At 39.2% G+C, this 17,920-nt stretch overlaps 1 protein-coding gene and 1 pseudogene across 2 annotated transcripts in view; one reads left to right on the top strand and one right to left on the bottom strand.

Moving 5' to 3' along the window:
* PARD3B (par-3 family cell polarity regulator beta) overlaps positions 1-17,920 on the bottom strand; it is a gene marked incomplete at both ends in the record, with an annotated part of 424,820 nt that overhangs the window by 392,151 nt on the left and 14,749 nt on the right. Inside the window, one exon of the mRNA XM_080620282.1 lies at positions 2,541-2,642. Within this exon, the coding sequence (XP_080476408.1) occupies positions 2,541-2,642 (102 nt within the window). The remainder of the gene's footprint in view (positions 1-2,540; positions 2,643-17,920) is intronic.
* Positions 7,216-8,819, top strand: LOC308223172 (eukaryotic peptide chain release factor GTP-binding subunit ERF3A pseudogene; annotated as a pseudogene). Its single transcript has one exon. The product of its transcript is annotated as a eukaryotic peptide chain release factor GTP-binding subunit ERF3A pseudogene (transcript).

Genomic DNA, 17,920 nt, shown 5'->3' with positions numbered 1-17,920 from the left:
TTACTTCATTATAACTTCGTTTAAATACACATTGCACATTACAGTACGCCATCACTTCCACAGCTGCAATGACAGCCCTGAAGGCCTACAGAGTCAAATCCAGGACAGAAAATAACTGTCGTACAAGTACCATACCCAGACAACAGCACTCTCAGCAACTAAACCTGCCTGGAAACACTGTAAAAAGTTCAAAATCCACTGACAGAAAATATGCTTGTCAAGTACTTGGAGAGACATTTCCTTTGTATAATTACATCAATCTTGAAGTTCATACCTACTTCTGAACCCAAGTGTTTTTGTCATTTTGCTGAGACAACTTTTCCAGACCAGCCTCACTTACAACTCTGTCACTGAAACTAAAGGTACCTGCAAAGACTTCTGCATGAAGTAAGGTTTAATAGAGTTATGTAGCATCCTTTACAAAATAAAACCACTTCAGCCAGATCTTCAGCTTCTTACGAGGAGCATGTGCGGGCCCATTAACTATTCTGAACAACCAGCAGTTAATTTCTCTAGCATTTGGAGACCTTCCAGGAGACATGTTTTCTCAATATTGCGCTTCTGCTGGTAGCGAACAGAGAAGGAAGAATTCATTGACTGCTATTTAATATTTCATTAAATGCTTAGCTAAAATAAGTATCTGAACTACACTTAATTCATACCATCTACTTGATATCATCATTAAAAACACTTCAATGACAGTTACAGTCTCTACAAATCTTGAAACAATGTCACTGTTTCAGCATTTTATTGATACTGCTTCATGTCCTCCTAAAGCTTCTGCTGCTGCTAAAAAACACAAGTCACCTCTATTTAACAAAGGAGCTATCCAAGCAGAAACCATTTCTAAGACCACAATGGCACTCCGTTAGGTCAGTATCAGCACCATGCCCATCACAATCACATATCTCTTGTTTCCTTTCTCTCTTAAAAAACAAAACCCACCATACAACCCAAACCACCCTACACTACTTCAAGAGTCTGGTTTTCCAGTGTTTTTATCTTAAGGCAGCCTCAGAACCAGAGTCCCACCTGGTACCATTGTAACAGAAGATCCTTAAGCCGAGAGCTGCGTGTGAACTAGAAACTTTGTCACTAACACATATTCAACCAGCAACACCCAACAATACAGTACAGCAAAGGCTCTGACAAGTTAAAAACTAGATGGTATGTCAAATATTCTGCAAACTACTGCTCATATTTGCATAAGTATTCCTGTATCAGCACTTCAAACAGAGGAATCCTGGGTGGACTTGTTAATTTTTATTAACTGATGAGACCAGGAATGCATTTCCCTTTGATGCAGTATCTCCTTTTATGACATGTTATGCTTATGGTCTTATGACAACTTACACTTACAGTCTTATCCTTTAAATACAGCTGTGTCAATCCTCAGAACCCAGTATTTAGTTTTCAAACTCTACTGGAAAAAAGTCTTGGAGCATCTTAAGTACACTTTCAGAAAATATGGGCAAGCAAGAAACACAAGTTTGATAGAAAGAACATACACCAAACAGAGCTCCACTACTTTTAAGAATTCTCACACAAGCCAGCATAAAAAGACACTGAAGTACACCTTAGACAATTTTCTAAGGTACTGAGCAGTATCCCATTAATCATAAGCAAAATATTGCACCTGATATTAAGTCACAGACGAATCAACAGCATACAAAACTAGCATTTGTTTGCTATATACAAAATTATTTTAAATCACCAAGCATACAGCACTGTGAATAGACAGCTATTCACCTGAAAGTACAGGCATATCCCATGTTTCGATCTTCAGTTTCAAATCACTAGACATATTTTTTTCCCTCTGATTTTATGACAAAAAAAGGCGAGGAGAAATAAAGCAGCAGAGTATTTCACATTATACCCCTCCACCTCCATGCTGAAATTACTCATCAATTAGTTTCCCAAAACTAAATTTTCCTGATAATTACAAAAAATATAAAAGAGGCCTCTTTGCAGCAGCCATTTCTGTCCCCAGAAGGGACATCTATCTTATCTGAATTGAAAGCTAGAGGCTCATAGCTTCTAAAATTTATAACTGCTCAGACTTTCAGCAGCAAACGACAGGAATTGCTCCTGAAACTCAACACAGTTGAGGCAGCTGTTCTTGTCATCACAAGATTTGTCTGTTTATTTTGTCACACATTCAACCATGACATTTGTATGATTCTCAAAAACAATTCTAAGCAAAGGAAAAAGACTATAAAAGATATTTCAAGTGGCATGAAAAAAAGATGTCTTACAAAACTCTCATTCCTCTACCACTCTGTTTTCATGCAGCAATAAAAAGAAACACAGAACTGCTTGAAAAGGTGTGTCCCATCCCGTATCTGTCTCTTCCAACCCCACCCCCCCGCCCAGTTCTACTCCAGAAACAGAGAGCTATAGCACCTATGGGCAGATGTGTTTCATTTAGGAATATTTAACCCCAACTTCACTTGCCAGATGCCTGAGAAACAAGAAAGTAGCACTAGTTCTTCAAAGCGACACACCAAAAAGCAAAACCAGTATTTTTATCCAAGCTCTACCTTATCTTTGTCTTCCACAACATCTGCCAGCACATCATCTGGGTCCAGAATTCCTCCATCTGTATACTCCAGGTGGTGAATATTTACCCAGGAAGCTGGATCCTGTAAGACAGACACAAGACTTGTTAATCTAACCTTGCATGATTTTAGTGTTGGGGTACAAAGCTGCTTTGTCTGACATTTGCTTTCCCACCTACTTCCCTCTTTAATCATGGGGTAGAAGCTTGGAGCCAAAATTCAAAATAGAATGAACACTACAGACACATAACAAGACACTACTTACAGAACACTACACAAAAGATCTTCAAAATGTACATTTCCTTATCATTCTTTATTTAAACAGTTAAAGTAAACACATATATGGATGAAAATGCACCACTCCTGACAGTTTATGGGGGGAGGAGTGTATGCTTGTATTTATATATATTTAAAACTCCCATTATTTATTTCTCTGAGGAAGTAGGTCAGGCTACTGTGGCAAAAAATAAATGAATAGAATAAATCACAGTTTGCTTTCACAAATAAATGCTCTCAAATTTTAATACAACATTGTGTACCAGATGAAGAGGAATCAAGCTAGTTTTCCAAACCAATGTTTTCCTCATATATTATTACTCCACTTCAATAACAGGAGCTTAGCCATAGTTCCACTGACCCTGAAGCCAAAAGGTTCAAAACACACTCCTCAGCAGCAAATTCTCCCTGACATGAAATACAAATCAGGAAGCAGACGCAGCATCCATAATCACTGCCCCCAAACCATACCACCTTCCTGTGTATACCTAGCTTCCGAGGGGGACAGGCTAAGTGGTAATGTTTGAATTGCCTTAACATTCAATCATTTCTCCCGTTAGGGCCAGCTATTGTGTTTTAACAAGCACATGGCAGCTCATCCAGTGATAGCAACAAGTTTGAGTACCCTATGGTATCAGCGCTGATAAGTGCTGAACTGGCACATTTTGGACAGCACACTGAAGAAAGGAAACATGCTTAGTTAAGACTGCAAAGCAGATTTGAGTGTTCCAACAAATATTGTGGAGACTGGCCAGAAAATGCTAAAATTAATGGTCGTGAAAGTGGCATGCACACATGTATCTTTGAGAAAGGTTTCAGAAATGGATAAAGAAGAGCACTGCTGATGTGCAATACACAATCCCAGTAATTCCTTTATATTACATCTGTACCTCTGATTTCTTCTTCCTTATCAAGTCTAAATAGATCACAATTCTCAGAAACCAAGTGAAGCACAAGAGACACACTATATAGACTAGCAAGTCCCTTATCACTACATTTAGATATTCCCCACGTAATGAAGTCCCTCAGAAGCACAGATATTCCACTCCATATTTATATCGGGGTATTCTATAGCTTTGGCCATTAAGTGATGCAGACAGCAGATAAATCAGGATAATTCCATCGTAGGTACAGATGTGCACCAATTCAATTACGTCATCAATAGGAAGCAGTCAAAAAACAAACTGAAAAGCCTCACACCACAACTACCCTGACATTACCAACAGGTCAGCCCATCATGCCACTAGCAACTTTGCTGTGTGAACTCTAAACAAAATGTTTTGTCTGTTCTGACTCTTCTAGCTTCAACAGTTCAGTTTCAATTCTTTCACTCACACTACTGGTTTTGGCTGGGCTAAAGTTAATTTCCTTCACAGCAGCTAGTTGCTGGAGCAGTGTTGATAACCCAGGGATGTTTTAGTTATTGCTGAGCAGTGCTTACACAGAGTCAAGGCTTTTTCTGGCTCTCACACCACCCCACCAGTGAGTAGGCTGGGGGAGCACAGCCAGGACAGCTGACCCAACTGGTCAAAGGCATATTGCATACCATGGAATTTTGTTTTGCCTATTAAACTGTCTTTATCTCAGCCCATGAGTTCTCATTTGTACCCTTACAATTCTCCTCCCCAGCCCACTAGGCAAGGAGTGAGCAAGCAGCTGTGTGGGGCTTAGCTGCCTTAGGTCAATCCACAGTCTTTTTATCTCCTTACACTTGTCTGAGGATTAAGTGTATCTAAAGTACACTTTTACCACCCAAGTAAGCACAGAAAAGTATCTGTATTTGTATCAGATCTATTTAATCTGTAATTCACCTCTAACTACAGTTATTTCATCTTGCACTGAAACCACCCATTTGTAAAATTGAAAATGTTTGTTCATTGTAGGTATCAGGTGTTCAAAATTAGAAAGTTTAAGCAAATCAACTATGATGCTTTTGTCTCTGCAAGGTGCTGAAGTGTAGACAACTATTAGAGCTCAAAACTCTGTTTTAAAGCTCCTGATTTAAGCATTTTTACTATAACCACAAAATTCTAAGATGAAAAGAAGAAATGAACCTCTGTGCAACAAGCAAGCAGGTTAACTTAGCTCAAACAATTTACCTAATGCAGAAACCTTGTGAAAGAGTGTCATTTGACCCTACCAATTAACTTACAAAATACTATTCTCTCAAACAGGAATGCATCAGTAGCCACAAACGTTCCTCCTGAACCTTTTAACTAATGCAATCACAAAAGGTTTTCCGAGTGAGTGACACTAAAACAGCATATTTGAAAAACACTCCTCTTAATTCGACAAACTTCTGCAGCTAACAGAGTTTTGCCTGAAGATATATTAAAACCCTTTATACGTATTATGACGTTTAAGCATCCTGTAGACAGAATAAAGTAGATGTGAAAAAAATAAGAAGCTGATGGGAATATTTTGCTTTCAATGTTCCCTTCTATTTGTGATTCAGTAGCTGCAGCAACCCAGATGTGTCATGGAAAAAGAAATAAAGAAAAAAGGACTGCAAAAGCTCTACTGTCCCAACAGAATGCAGCAAGTTGGCAGGAGACAAGATCAAGACACACAGCCATCCTAAACTAAGCATAAATTATTAACCTTCTTTTTACTCTGGGCCATGACAAATACAGTAATTTAATGAGTTTGTTAGTGGCCATATCAAGAGAAAGTAGTCTCTAAATCAGTCTGAAAGGACAGAAGATGCCATTCCTCACCAAGCTTTTGTAGCAAGTGGAGCCAAAGTTAACTTTTTTGAAAGAAAGGAATGACAATTCACACTGAAATACAAGAATTAAAGCAGAACAGGATTCAAATAGCTTCCTTATCAGAAAAATACTTCCTAATAGTTTAGGTACCGCTCCCACAAACACTATGACTCAAGTACACACAGTGTGAAGACACTATGACCTTTTGGTCCTGAGACTTCCCAATTACAGCAACCACCAGAAACTACAAGAAGACTGAACATCTTCTGCGTCAGAGATACAAATGTGAAACTGGCTTCTATTAAGTTAACCAGAACTTCAGCCCTGCAAGTTAAAAATAAAAAAAACAGCTACTAAGCACAGAGAGAGAGATGCTTCTTTTTATAACTTGTTTGATGAAGCAAATAGTAACTACTTCTAGACAGCCTAGGTGGAGGAAATTCCCTCTGCACAGTCTCAGCAGTAACAACAGTTCATCTGACCAGCAAAATCACTCACCCATTCCGAAGTGATTTCAAAGTCAGAGAACATTTTCTGTTCTTTGGATGAACTCCAAACACTGCCATGCGCAGGACACAAAGTGTCTATATATAAAAAAAAACCAACCTAAAATCTATACAGCAATTTCTTCTGTGCTTCTTTACTCCCACCAAGAGACCAGACAGCTCCACTAAATAAAACACTGATATTTTAGCTAACTTACCATATAAAACAAGCCATTAACTACCAGTACATATAAGAGCTGAATATCTTGAGTCCCAAGCAGCATTTCATCCCATGATGAGCAGGGGATGGACAATAACAGGAGGAAAAATGAATGTGCATGCATATGCACCCACACACACACATTTTATACATTATTTAGAGCTCAAAAGGAGTAGAACAGGTCTGAAAAATAACTGTGGTACATCCAAGATAAGAAATTTATATGATGATTCTATGTTTAGTAAGATACAACCACCACAAGAACTTCAGAACACTTCAGCTTTCCATACATTGTAAAGTTTCTAGGCAGGAGAACGCATTTCCAAAGTAACAGGGTAACCTTATTAAAGTATTATCACCAGAGTCCTTGCAAAACAGATAGCTTTTCTGCCTCTACAGTGTTTCCTGAAAGGTCTGAAAGTTGGAACCCAATAACACAGGTCGCAGGTTGTTGCGGTGTTCCGACGTGTGAAGGGTTGATCCCAGCTTGCATATGTTTGCTTCAATGAAATAACACTGCTTCGCTGTTGAAAGCAGAAAATGCTGAATTTCTAAGTTTATAAACAATATAGGAGAAGATGACATCTCATTTTCACTCAGGGAAGGGATTAAGGACATATTTACTTGAGAAGGCACTTGCTGAGAAACTATGAAATATCAAGCAGAAGGGTTTAAGAACCGTACTCCGAAACACAGAGGTTCTAGTTTGAGATTTAAGTCCTCTTCCAATGAGTGACAGTGTCTAAAATGACTCCTCCCAGTATCTTGTTAACCATCATCACTGGAAGTTCATACACTCAAGAAGAAAGAATTAGTTTTGAAAAACCAAAGAATTAGTTGCTTGTAAAAATAAAACACTAACAGCAGCCTAGAAGCTCTGGGCTGCTTTCAAGTTTGGTTACCATCTATCTGTGCTCCTAAATGCTCTCCTGATAGCAGGGTCATTTAAGTGAAAATACAAGTGGCAAGTCAACTATTGGAGGACAAATAATGTATTTGACAGGAATGGTTGACAAAAGAACACTTGAAAAATATGAAAGAGAAGCTAAAGAAAAAAACAGAGAAACATGGTACCTTTCATGGGCCTTAGACACAAACCAAGAAGAACGAGACAAAGGTAAAACAGTAGCAGTGGGTCGTGCCTATTTTGAAACTGAGAAGAAACACTTCACTATTCTAGATGCTCCTGGACATAAGAGCTTTGTTCCAAATATGATTGGCGGGGCTTCGCAAGCTGATCTTGCTGTATTGGTTATTTCTGCAAGAAAAGGAGAGTTCGAAACTGGATTTGAGAAAGGTGGACAAACAAGAGAACATGCCATGTTAGCAAAAACAGCAGGTGTAAAGCATTTAATAGTTCTTATTAATAAAATGGATGATCCAACTGTAAACTGGAGTAATGAAAGATACGAGGAATGTAAAGAGAAACTGGTGCCATTTTGGAAGAAAGTTGGCTTCAATCCCAAAAAGGATATTCATTTCATGCCCTGCTCAGGACTGACTGGAGCAAACCTTAAAGAACAGTCAGAATTCTGTCCTTGGTATATTGGACTACCATTTATTCCATACCTGGATAACTTGCCAAACTTCAACTGTTCAGTTGATGGACCAATAAGGCTGCCAATTGTGGATAAATATAAGGATATGGGCACTGTGGTCCTCGGGAAGCTGGAGTCAGGCTCTATTTGCAAAGGGCAACAGCTTGTGATGATGCCAAACAAGCACAACGTGGAAGTTCTTGGAATCCTTTCTGATGATGTAGAAACTGATTCAGTAGCCCCAGGTGAAAATCTAAAGATCAGACTGAAAGGAATTGAAGAGGAAGAGATCCTTCCAGGATTTATTCTCTGTGATCTCAACAATCTGTGTCATTCTGGACGCACGTTTGATGCCCAGATAGTGATAATTGAGCACAAATCCATTATCTGCCCAGGTTATAATGCTGTGCTGCACATCCATACCTGTATTGAAGAAGTTGAGATAACAGCTTGGTAGTTGAGATAATCTGCTTGGTAGACAAAAAAACAGGAGAAAAAAGTAAGACATGGCCCCGTTTTGTGAAACAAGATCAAGTATGCATTGCCCGTTTAAGGACAGCAGGAACTATCTGCCTTGAGATATTCAAAGATTTCCCTCAGATGGGTCGCTTTACCTTAAGGGATGAGGGTAAGACCATTGCAATTGGAAAAGTTTTGAAACTGGTTCCAGAGAAGGACTAAGCATTTTTCTCAATGACCCCGCACAATACTGTGAGGAAAATCAACTTTGCAAAAGCCTACTTCACATCGCCTTCTTATTTTCTGCCCATTGATAAACTTCCCCCCATATTTTGCAAAGACAAGTTTCACAGCAAAGGTCCACATTATGTCAGCTTTCTCATATTGAGAGCTCTGCTATGCCACTGTTGAATTTTCCCAAAAAAGAATTTTTTTTTCTCCCAAATTCTGCTTCCTTGGAAAGATTCGGCAATAGCTTTGTAAGTGATGTGGACATAATTGCCTATAATTATGAAAATCTAAAGGATTTTTAATGTTTAATTTCCCCCAGCATATATATTAAGACCTCTTTTTCCAGGCAGATCATTCAGAGTGTGCAAGTGTGTGTGCACATGTTACAAAGATGACTACCATGTTAATAAACTATTCAATTTGAAATCTTTTTTTTCCTCTCTACTCTGCCCTGGTGAGACCGCATCTGGAATATTGTGTCCAGTTCTGGGCCCCTCAGTTCAAGAAGGACAGGGACCTGCTGGAGAGAGTCCAGCGCAGGGCAACTAAGATGATGAAGGGAGTGGAGCATCTCCCTTATGAGGAAAGGCTGAGGGAGCTGGGTCTCTATAGTTTGGAGAAGAGGAGACTGCGGGGGGACCTTATTAGTGTATATAAATATATGAAGGGGGAGTGTCATGAGGATGGAGCCAGGCTCTTCTCAATGGCTAACAATGATAGGACAAGGGGTAATGGGTATAAACTGGAACACAAGAGGTTCCACTTAAACTTGAGAAGAAACTTCTTCTCAGTGAGGGTGACAGAACATTGGAACAGGCTGCCCAGGGAGGTTGTGGAGTCTCCTTCTCTGGAGACATTCAAAACCCGCCTGGACACATTCCTATGTAACCGTATCTAGGTGTTCCTGCTCTGGCAGGGGGATTGGACTAGATGATCTTTTGAGGTCCCTTCCAATCTCTAACATACTGTGATACTGTGATACTGTGATACATCTACAGGCTTTCTTCAAAACAGTTCCAAAATATCCTAATAGCACAAGTGGGGAGAAGTTCTCTTACAGCATGGCATACAACCCTTGTGCAGAAGTTTAGCCAAGGTATACAGAACAAACATCTAAACATGTACAGAGAAAGTACAAATAAGTTACCTGGTATAATGCATACCAGCACTTCCTAAATGAATATTGAACAGTTACTCTAATGTGCACTTTACCTTAGGGCTGCAAGTCATGTTTGTGTTTAACATCAAGCCACTTAAAAACTGTTTATCATCATTTCCTTTATGTGTGGGAGAACACTTCAGGAATTGCTATGCAAATATTTACCAAATGTTAAATTAAAGCCAGGTCACATGAATGCACAAGTGCGATGTAGGCAGAGAAGTGACATAAAGTGGAGAAGTGACATAAAGAAGTGGTTTGACGTGCACAGAATCACAGAATGGTTGAGGTTGGAAGGGACCACTGGGGGTCATCCAGTCCAACCCCCCTGCTCAAGCAGTGCCACCTAAGGGCACATTACTCTGAACTGTGTTCAGATGGCTCTTGAACGTCTCCAGGGAAGGAGACTTCAAAACCTCTCTGGGCAACCTATTCCAATGCTCAGTCACTCTCGCAAAAAAGAAGTTCTTCCTTGTGTTCATGTGGAACTTTCTCAAGTTTTGTTAATGCCCATTGCCTCTCATCCTATCCTGCTGGCACCACCAAGAAGTCCGGCCCTCATCTTCTTGACACCCTCCCTTCAGGTACTTATATATATTGATCAGATATCCCCCAAGCCTTCTCCAGGCCAAACAGACCTAGCTCCCACAGCCTTCCTTACTGTTCACTTGTCCAGCTCACATTTCTGAGCTTGCCTATGAGGACATCAGAGACGATATCAAAAACCCCGCTGAAGACCAGGTAAACAACATCCACTGGTCTCCCCTCATCTGTCCAGCAAGCTGTCTCATCGTAGAAGGCAATCAGGTCGGTTAAGCATGATTTCCCTTTGGTGCTTCCATGCTTACTACACCTTATCACCTACATATCTTCCAAATGCTTAGAGATGGCCTCCAAGATGAGCCATTCCACCACCTTTCCAGGGACTGTGATGAGGCTGACTGGCCTATGGTTCCCACCAGGGTCCTCCTTGCCTTCCTTCATGTTGCCACAGAATCCCAATCTAACTGTCGCCACCTAATGCAACACCTTCAGGTTCAAATAGTCTAAAGTAGGTTTGAGAATTCTTCTACACATTTATTTTCAGTCAAACAGTAAGACTCCTCCCACACCAGTTCTCAGGCTGGTATTTCAGAAACACCTCCACATGATTGCTACACTAGAGCAGACAGACTTCAATGAAATACTGCATGAAAAAGAAACTGGAAATCATATATGCCTGTCCCACATTCACAGCAACAGAATAAAGGCTCACTCAGAGCTGGGGGGATATTTTAGATTAAGGTCAGTAAGGGAGAGATTCTGCCACTTAATTATTTTTAGACTGTATATTACAACGTGACCCATTGTGTCCCAATATATAAGAAATATTTAATGATTTGTCTAATTATTCAAAGGCTATATGATATATCAACACCAAAGAGCACTAAAATATTACTCTCAAGCCACAGCTTGTGGAGTGGAGCACAAAGAGGGAGTTGGAGAGGAACAGACGGATGCAATTGCTCACAGCCTCAAAATTTATCTCTAAATCCTTCTCAAAATGCATCACTAAATCAGAGCAGACTCCAGCATTTTTGGTTTGTTTACCACAACCACCTCCAAGCAAGCCTGAAATGGTACTTCCAGTCAGACTGCATTTCAACAGCCAGCAACTGGGCTGCCATCATCAGCTGTAGTAGAGGGGGGGCTCTGGTTTTATGGGACTATAAATATTAAGTTCCCCAAATCAACAGCTGATAGGAAGCAAATGCTTGCAATGCTACATATTGTCACTGCTGGTTGTTAAATATTCCTCAGTCACAGCAGAGTGATCTAGAGCTGAATAGTTAGATCTTGGCAACAATACGAGGTACATGTACTTCTACAGCCCAAGAGAAACCCAAATATAAATGTGTTAGTCCCTGTCCTAGAAAGCAAAGAACTACATCTAAACATGTGAAGACAGCTGAAGCAGCAGAACTGTATCATTTCTGTAACAATACTTATGTTGCAGAGATTACACTTTTGTGGAATAAAAGCAAACACAAGAAGCTTATGTAAAAATCAAAGATGAACAGCTTTCTGCACAAGAGAATTGCAGACATTTACTGAGTTCAGCACTGACCAGATCTCAATAAAGCCTCCCTATACGTAAAAATCAACTGATTAGAAATTAGGTCTTCTTTTCAGAAACTTCCAAAAATAGAGAAGTAACATTTAGGTTTCACTGCTCAGGAAGCTTCAAGAGTTTAGTTTGTATTACAGTACAAAGTTATAAACCCACATTTCTAGGTCTCATTATTGAAAACAAATTCTTACCTGGAATTAATTACATTATCCTTACAGCTCTATAGTTCAACTGCATAAAATCAAACAAGATGTTTTTAATCATTCCTAGCTAGAAATTCAAAAGCAGCAGAAGCCTTCAAGATCATAGAAGGACTAGAAAAACATTACAGCATAGTGAGACAATAAAATAAAGATTCCTTGTGTATTCTATAGTATTTGTTCTCCTCCGCCAAAACACTGCATCTTCTTGCGTTAGAAATGAACATGCTTTAAGTTGCTAGAGAGGAGATAAAGCTTCTTTATATCCTTCTGCTAGGTGAAGTGACACACATTCTCTCAAGTCAGTAGTATTCTATACTGCTTGAGCTGACAGGAATTAAAGGTAAGATGAGGGCAAAGGACAGAGGGTAGCCTGCTCAGAAAGAAACTGCTTTTAAACATCCAGCAATACAACTATGTAGAACAGAGAAAGCCATACAGTAAAAATAGTCCTAGAAAGCTGGCTATAAAAGGTGCTTTCTAAGCTGTCTTCCAGATAAAGTACTCTAAAAATAAAGCCACCCAAGAAAGTTGTTTTCTGCCTTAACCAGGGGGTGATGGAGAACAGAAAAAAATCCAAACACTCAAACTCCTAAGTTTGACAAGTTCGTCCCCAACAAGACAAAGTTCTTCACTTTAAACAGTAAATTTAGCAGGGCTAACTAACAAGCTTCCAACTCCCCTACCAAAACACAACTTTGCCTCCCTTGCCACAGTATTTGCAAACAGCATGGGTATTTTCAGTTCAGCTGACGTAGTTACAGACACGTAGCCCTGAAGTGTTCTTTACCATAAGGTATAAAGTGAACCCCATAACAAAAATACCCACACAAAAAAAGAAATTCAAACTAAAACCAACACAAACACACAAAAAACCACAACAACAAAAAAAACCCCACACAAACAAAAATAAAAGCCAGCCATATTGACAGTGACATCACTTTGAGCAGTGTTTGTATCTGTTAGCCTCCTACTAGGAAGGCATCTGCCAATGAAGAGACTCACCTCACAGTTGTAACACTTCTAACTCAAGAGCTGATCTCTCAGGTTTCTCTTTCTGCAAGAAGAGGTCTAACTAAACAAACTACTTGAGCAAATGCTGTTGATATTATAGGCTGTATCACAACTGCAAGATATTTAAGTACACAGCTTAAGTAATCACAAAGATCTTGCACATTCCATCAGGTTAAGGTAGGACATCACTGCCTCCTACAAAAGGGCCTCTTAAAATGAGTTTTCCCCTAGTAGCAACTTAGGCGATCTTAGACAAATTACCTCCAGAAAATTAAAACAATACTAGATTACCACATTACTATTGAGCCTGCTATCATCCTAAAAACACCAGAAGCCAACTCCTATCTAAAACTTCACCTTAGTAAGCTTCCCTTATTAATTCACATACAACAGTTACAGTATACTGAACTGTTTCCAACCTCGACCCAAAACAAAAACTGTATCTTCACACATGAGAAACATAGGAAATAAGGTAACTGAAGAATCCTTAAATCAGCACATGCTTTAAAAGAAAAATGTTACCTTCAAACAAGTATCAAGGAACATCTTTTCACGAGGATTAAAAATACATTGACCACAAAAAATCTGAACCTCTCGAAAGATCAAAATCCTTCTTAATATGGGTATTTACTGGGTAAAGACATATCTGATCTGTTTGTGTCTGGTTTATGTCACCTTATGCATCCTGATTTCAATACAGCAAATAAAATGCAAGATCACAGAAGTAAAGCCACTCTAAATAATGCATCCATAATGCTTTGCTTCTGGCCAGAGCACATATTTTTATTTGCAATGAAATCAAGAAGTTTTCTTCACACAGTGAGACAGAGAAGAATTTTATTCCTTCTAACAGGAATAAATTAAACATTCAAGTATGAGCTGAACACCAAAGGTTTCTTTCTTCAGAAACAATGCCATTTCTCCTACCTTTTGGCAGATCTCCTTTCAGACTGTAACAGCGAAAGCTATTCCAGGGAAGCAAACAAGTGAAAAACAAATCTCATTTTATTTATTTTCACACACTCAAAATTTTTGTTTAGATTTAGTCATTTCATCTTTTAAGGCTAGTTATGAAAACTTATCCTTCCCTGATTTTGGGGGCATGGGGGTTTAATCATCATTGGATGTGATACAGCCAAATGGTGCAACTACAAAGCAGCAAAGAAGTCCTGGAAAAAAAGATAAAATTTTGCATCAGGTCACTTTGAAGACCTGATTTTAAAAGTTTGTGTCTTTGAAGGTGCTAAAAACGTGGTGTTAAAATGGGGACTCTAATCAGATCAGGTCAGGTCAGTACAGAAACAGATTTATCTCTGTCACTAAGGTGGGTTTTATCTCAGCACATCTGCAGTTTTTGTGAAGTCTGCTCAGGCTGTTTGCCTTGCTGGCTTCCTTAAGGATGGGAGGGGAAAGAGCAAAACAAACAAAGGCAACCAAACAATTCATGTGTAATGCCTGTGGAGTACCGCAGACTTGTGACAGAAAAACTGTTACCCATCTGGGAAAGGGCAGAAAAATCTTCCCTTGTTTTTCTTTGAAGTCAAGAGGATTACTGAGTGAAGGCAGACAGACAACAACCAGAAAGCAGAGTTTCTTTTAAGTGTTTGGAATGAGACTAACACAGTATAAGCACAGCTCACTAAAAGCTTTACATTCAACATGCTAAATGGTCAGAAAAAGCACTAGTCAACCCCTGGACATCAGAGAGCCTAAATTATTTCTAGAACGTTAGCCACCTTTAATTATGCTCTGAGAAATTAATAGGACTAAGTACTACTATGACTATGAGTCCAACATAATAGCAAGGACTGATAACCACTTCTTTCTCTCTCCTTCACCTATCCTTTCACACCACCATACATCAAACTTCATTTTGGATGAATGAAACTCATTCTTCTCCTACTCTTTCTTCCTCTTTCCTACCCCTATTTGTTTTCATGTGCAATTAACACATTGTTTTTCCTGAGTAGATGTTAAAAACAAGCATCTACAAGTTGTAACAGCCACCTCCTTACAGCAAGACAGGCTTAGACATCAGAGAGCTTCCTTCTATCTTGGGTGAAGGAAGATGCTTGCTACAAGCAACATGACACAGGTTATATACATGCCACCAGTTTACCTCTTTAAAAATACCCCAGTTCACATTTTAAGGATAATGATCCTGCTCTGAGCTCCTGGAAGACAAACAATGGAACACAAACATACTGAAAGTCCTTCAGATAGGCTATAAAGTATTAGCAAAGGGAGCATGGTGAATAGGTTTCCTCCACTTGAGTCACTTGACACCTACATACTGTAGGCCAGCAGAACAGAAAGACAGTGAAACTTTTTCTGTCCCTCAGAGACAGTGTTTGCAAAGAGATTATAATATTTCTTACTCTTTAGCCATCTTTATATGATCATGTTTTGAGAAATTAACATGTACCAATGGACTACATACTAACAAATAGAAAGTGTTCCCATTTTTCACAAGGAAAGGCAAGATAGTTATTCATCTCACCTAGTGAACTCTACTATTACTAGAGAAGAGAAAGAAGAGAAAGCTGGCTTATTGTGGTAATTATTCAATATTATCCTGAATATACAGGGGAAAAACAGTCATCTCTGAAGAGGAAAACAGAGAAAACTGCCAAGATATCCTTAGCATGGATTTTCCAATAGTCAGAACAGAAATATATAAATCCAAAATGATCCAGAATATTTAAAATTACACTTAGTGCAGCTTCAATTTGCAGTATTGGAATCCTTCAAACATAAGAGCATTCTGATTTTGTACTGAATCTGAATGAGTGAGAACCGTGAATATGGCCCACTATCTGAATATTACCTGAACAAAATACAATGAAGAAAAAATATCAGGAGAAGGATCACACAGCCCACCATTACATTCCAACACTGGGCATTTAAGAAAAATATTCCAGTGAACAACAAGTATCTAAAACCAGAACAGGCAAAGACAGACGGAGACACACGAGGCAAACAGGTCCACACTGCAGTTGTAACAACTACAAAACAAACTCCCTTAAAGCCTCAGTTGAAACTCGAGTGCACTGTATGTCAGGCTCTGAATCCAAGACAACTACACAAATGCAAGCACAAACTGATCTTCAGTTATAAAGCAAGACTATCCTTTAACTCATCAAGCCTATTAGACTAGATGGCTTCAACAACATAGAAACACAAGACTCACCCCTTTGTAAGAGAAAACAACAGCTACAGAACAAAACATCTCTAAGTAAAACCACAACATTTAAAGCTTTAACTTCCATATCCCAAGTTCTCCGTGCCAAATACTAGCTACAATACTCAGAGTAGTATTGTTATGGCAATAAGAAAACTGCTACACAGCTACAGGCACCTGGCAAATAACAGTTAGCAGTGATTCTGGATTTTTGATTGGTATCTGAAGGTAATATTGGGGGAATCAAGGGACCACAGTCATGATTTCTTAAAATCCAACTTAAAGTAAGCACACAGAGCTATAAAGCTACTCCTTCAAATTGCCACCTGTTTTCCACACAGAAATGAGGAAAAAAAGAGAAAAGGCAGGCATGTGTACAAGAATACTGTATTTCAACAGCAAAGTCCAGGTTGAGTGAACAACACATTTATTTTGCTAATTAAAACTGAAGGTATCTTAAATTCAAACCATTCAATACAGCTATAGATAACAAAAACACAGGCTAGCTGTAAACCCCCACAACAGAGTTTGTAGCAAACTCGGCACTGAAGCATACCAGATCTTGAACAAAAGCACGATAAATGCCTCAGCATCTATAGTAAGAACAGCCACCACTTCAGTCCTGCACTCAGAAACTAAGATTATTCTATTTACAACTGTTTGGTCCTTCCTTTGACAAAGTGATTCATGTATTTGCAGCTGACACAAGACTGCTTATCAGAAGCAGCTGAAAGTTTCAAACACGTGACTCAGTAACAGCAGATTCTGAACTCCCACAAAACAGAACACAAATGCCTGTAAGATCATGCAGATCAGGCACGCTGAAATCCTGTAAAACCTTGTAACAAAACTGAATTATAGTCAAAGCTCAAGTAAGAAAGAACAGTAGTAAATTACAGAGGTAGAACCTTATATTCCACATAGAAAACCATTACATATTTTCTGAAAGAAAAAAAAAAAAACCACAAATCCCCTCACTCAATCACACGAAAGTATTCCACTTATTTCACAGAGAAGTCAGACTTTTCCGTGCAGTGCCATCTATTTCCTGTATGGATCAACCCCCAAGCAGAGGCTGGGGAGCAATTTTGCCAGAAGCTGGGCAGACTTGCACCACCAAGGCCAGTCAGACCTCAAACCACCCCTGTCTTCCTACAGTTCCAAGGCTGGTGTGTTGCAGCAATGGCACCACACACCAATGGCACCAGTTCCCACCACTGCCACTTCCCACATCAACGCTGACCAGTTCTCTCCATACCCTTCGACAACCTACTAAGAGTTACAGTTCATTGCTCTCTTTAGAGTTCCACTGAGCACGGGTTACAATGTTCGGAAAGCACAACTAACAAGTATGCACGGCCTAACGCCATGAACATCAGTCAGTTTCACTGGTTCTGGCTATTGTTTGAAAGAAAATGAGCAGGAAGTTTAAAAAATAATAAACACGTTTACCAACACAATATTACACCATGGGAATTAGTATATAATCTCTCTCACATTTTGTGCTGTATTAATACAATTTATATGATCACAATACTACATTTTTAAGTTTTAGTATCTGACTTTTGAGATACAGCAAATACACCTGGGAACAGCCCAAACAACCTCACATGTAATCATATTGGCAGAGCCAAATGATGAAACTGGTCAAACAAAGACAATTCTCACTCCTAAAAAACAACTTTCATCTTCTCCTGAGGGATAATACAGAACATGTCAGAATTAACACATCATCAACACTTTATGCCATATGCCTAAACACATCTCACAAAGTGGATTTT

This window comes from Psittacula echo (genome assembly GCF_963264785.1).
Source record: "Psittacula echo genome assembly, chromosome: 6".
Classification (NCBI taxonomy): Eukaryota; Metazoa; Chordata; class Aves; order Psittaciformes; family Psittacidae; genus Psittacula; species Psittacula echo.
The sequence above is the reverse complement of the archived record's forward strand: the minus strand, read 5'-3'. Positions and strand labels throughout refer to the sequence as shown.